This window comes from Egretta garzetta, unplaced genomic scaffold, assembly GCF_000687185.1.
Source record: "Egretta garzetta isolate BGI_Z169 unplaced genomic scaffold, ASM68718v1 scaffold306, whole genome shotgun sequence".
Taxonomy (NCBI): domain Eukaryota; kingdom Metazoa; phylum Chordata; class Aves; order Pelecaniformes; family Ardeidae; genus Egretta; species Egretta garzetta.
Window position 1 is genome coordinate 2,435,118 of NW_009260131.1, and position 3,177 is coordinate 2,438,294.

The 3,177-nt window shown below is 56.8% G+C and overlaps 1 protein-coding gene across 2 annotated transcripts in view; it reads right to left on the bottom strand.

Annotated features, from left to right (window-relative positions):
- The window catches only part of BCL11A (BAF chromatin remodeling complex subunit BCL11A), a 65,612-nt gene that overhangs the window by 16 nt on the left and 62,419 nt on the right, over nt 1-3,177 (bottom strand). The window contains exons 3-4 of one of the 2 annotated variants that reach the window (XM_035896979.1): nt 204-2,199; nt 1-102 (exon numbers count right to left, since the gene is read on the bottom strand). The exon at nt 1-102 is cut by the window's left edge and continues 16 nt beyond it. In XM_035896979.1, the coding sequence (XP_035752872.1) occupies nt 30-102; nt 204-2,199 (2,069 nt within the window). In that variant the 3' untranslated portion in view covers nt 1-29. Of the gene's footprint in view, nt 2,200-3,177 lie in introns of both variants that reach the window. The other variant, XM_009641550.2, reaches the window with a different exon arrangement.

Consider the following 3,177-nt stretch of genomic DNA (forward strand, 5'->3'; position numbering starts at 1 on the left):
ATAGTATTGCCCCGATACAGATCATGCATTCAAACGGTGAGAACAAAAAGAAAATAAACAGGGTGTGCTGGTGACAAGCACTTTCCGAATATCCTTAGCTTCCATGATTTCCATCACAAGGGACTAGAAAACCTCTACGGGGATGCGGGATGGGGAAGGGATGGGGTGGATGGGGGGGGGTCCGAATATACCTCTATTCAGTTTTTATCTCGTTATTCAAGACTCGATCACTGTGCCATTTTTTCATGTGTTTCTCCAGGGTACTGTACACGCTAAAAGGCATCTTACAAATCTCGCATTTGTAAACGTCCTTTCCCACCTGCCCGTGTGTTTTCATGTGCCGGGTGAGCTTGCTACTCTGGGCGCAGGCGTAGTTGCAAAGCTCACACTTATACGGCCTCTCGCCCGTGTGGCTCCGTCTGTGGACGGTGAGATTACTACAGTTCTTGAAGACCTTCCCACAGTACTCACAAGTGTCGCTGCGTCTGCCCTCTTTTGAGCTGGGCCTGCCAGGGCCCGGGCCACTAATATGGGGGGTGCTCCCTCCGCTTCCCGTGCCGCTGCGGCCTGAGATCCCTCCGTCCAGCTCGCCCGGCGGCGTGGAGAAGCGCAGGCTGCCGTTCTCCGAGGAGTGCTCGGAGGAGGAGGCGAAGGGCGATTGTCGGGAGTCGCCGAAGCTGAGGAAGGGGTCCTTCAGCTGCCGGGAGGCGGCGTAGCCCGCCAGCCACTGGGAGTAAACGTTCTCGGTGTTGGGCATGGCGGCGGCCGGCAGGTCGAACTCCTTCTCCAGCTTGATGCGTTTGGAGAAGGGGCTCAGGGAGCTGGGGCTACCCAGCAGCAGCTTTTTGGACAGGCCTCCCGAGGCAGACTCCCCCGGGGAGCAGCCCCGGCCGTTGACCGCCCCCTCGTCGATGCGGTCAGACTCGCCGGCCACCGAGTCTTCGTCGCAAGTGTCCCTGTGTGCCTCGGGCTCGGGGAGGTGGCCCCGCTTGTGTTTCTCCCCCAGGACCTGGTGGAAGGCCTCGCTGAAGTGCTGCATGGAGCTCAGGACCATGCCCTGCATGACATCCGGCATCGACCTGCCCTCCTCGCCGGCCCGTGAGTTGTTCTCGTGGTGGCGGGCTGCCTCCAGGCTCATCCCAAAGCCGTAGTCCGGCCTGTCGCTCTCGTTCAAGTCCTCCTCCTCTTCCTCCTCCTCCTCCTCCTCCTCCTCTTCCTCCTCCTCCTCTTCCTGATCCCCGTTCTCGGGGATCATGTTGGGGTCATTCTCGCTCTTGAACTTGGCCACCACAGACTTGAGGGCGCTGCTGGCACTGCCCACCAGGTCGCTGGTGCCCGGCTCAGGGGAGCTGGCGGTGGAGAGCCCATCGTCCGACTTCACTGTCATGGGGGAGGACTTGTGCATGTGGGTCTTCATGTGGCGCTTCAGCTTGCTGGCCTGCGTGCAGGCGTGGTCGCAGAGGTTGCACTTGTAGGGCTTCTCCCCGGTGTGGCTCCGGCGGTGGACCACCAGGTTGCTCTGAAACTTGAAGGTCTTCCCACAGAACTCGCAGGACTTGGACTTCATGGGTGGCTGGGAGGGAGGAGGAGCGGACTGCAGAGGAGGAAGGGGCGGCGTGGCCAGGAACGGGGGCTTGCTGCCGGGCTGGAAGGGCTGCAGCAACCTTTGCATAGGGCTGGGCCGGCTCGGGGACAAGGGCGGGCTGGAGGTGTTGCCGGCCAGCTCCCGCAGCCTCCGGGAGAAATCCATAGCGGGGGGCTCCATCGCCATGGGGTTCAGTCGCAGCACCCTGTCAAAGGCACTAGGGTGATGGGTGGCCAGAGCCATTTCTTCCGCACCCAGGCGCTCAATGCGATGCGGATCCAAATGGTGCCTCGGGGGAGGGCTAAAGAGGGGCGGCGTGGGTGGGAAACGCCCTTCTCCCAGCCCCGACGCCTCCCTCGAGACCGAGCCGGGTATTCTGAGCAGGTTAAAAGGGTTATTGTCTGCAATGTGAATCCCGTGGAGAGGTGGCTGGGAAGGGCACTCTGCACCTAGTCCTGTTGGGATACCAACCCGTGGCGTCAGGGGGCTGCCGTGCTCGCTTTCTAGGTAGATCCGTAAGCCGTGCGTGTTCTGTGCGTGCTGCAAGAGGAACCAGGCGCTGTTGAAAGGCTGTTTACAAGTCGTACACGTGTAGCTGCTGGGCTCATCTTTACCTGCAAAATAACACAACAAGCAGCGTCAATCTCCGGCCGCCCACCAGCGGGCAAGAGCTCGCCTCCCCGCCTAAGCTCCTCTCCTCCAGGATGCTCCGCTGGGAGCTGGGGAAGGGATCTCCCAGCTCAGGCAGAGGCAGGGGAAGGGGGACGGGAGGAGGTGAGGGGTGCAATGGGGAGGTCCAAACCCACCCAAAACGCGCCCACCTCCTCCTGCCATCCCCAGCTGTGGGTTCAAAACCGAACCCTGCACAGGTAACCGCAGCAAAAAAAGCTATAAGAAACAAAAAGATTAAGTCAACCAATGCCAGCTACGATTCAGCAGACTTTATGCTGCAAGAGGCTGCTAACATTTAAATTGCAGAGAAAATAAATAGATAGACAGCTAGCTAGACAGATAAATAGATACATATGAAATAAATAAATCCCCTTCTGAAAAGCACTCCAGAAAACCACGTACATCGGTTTAAAGCAGCAACCCAAAGCATCGCAACTGCTAGCAAGCTGGGCAATGCCACGTTATTAGCTGCCTCCTTATTTTGAGAGACTAACAGCATGTACAAAATTAGGCAGCATCTCCTGCTCCTTAGCAGATATTCAACTCCAGAGAAGGAAAAAAAAAAAAAAAAGAACAAGAAAAAAAAAAAATAAAGAAAAGAGTGTGCGGGACAGGGAGAAGGGAAGGCAGAGAGAGCGGCAGTCGGCCAGGGAAGGAGCTGGAGGGTCGCCAGGAGGCCTGGCCGAGCGCCCTGCCGGAGCCGCATTATTTCTCTCGCACTGAAAAGAAGCTGAGGATGGTAAATGCCACTTTGGCAAGTAGCAAGCTAACTCTATTTCATGATAATTTATTTTTGGAGATAACACGGACATTATAAAAGAGCAACCAACTAATAAATAACTAAACAAAAAGCGGGCTAATAATGACAGCAGAAAGCAGCCCCTCCTAATATATGGCAAAACAAGGGGGAAAAATAACTT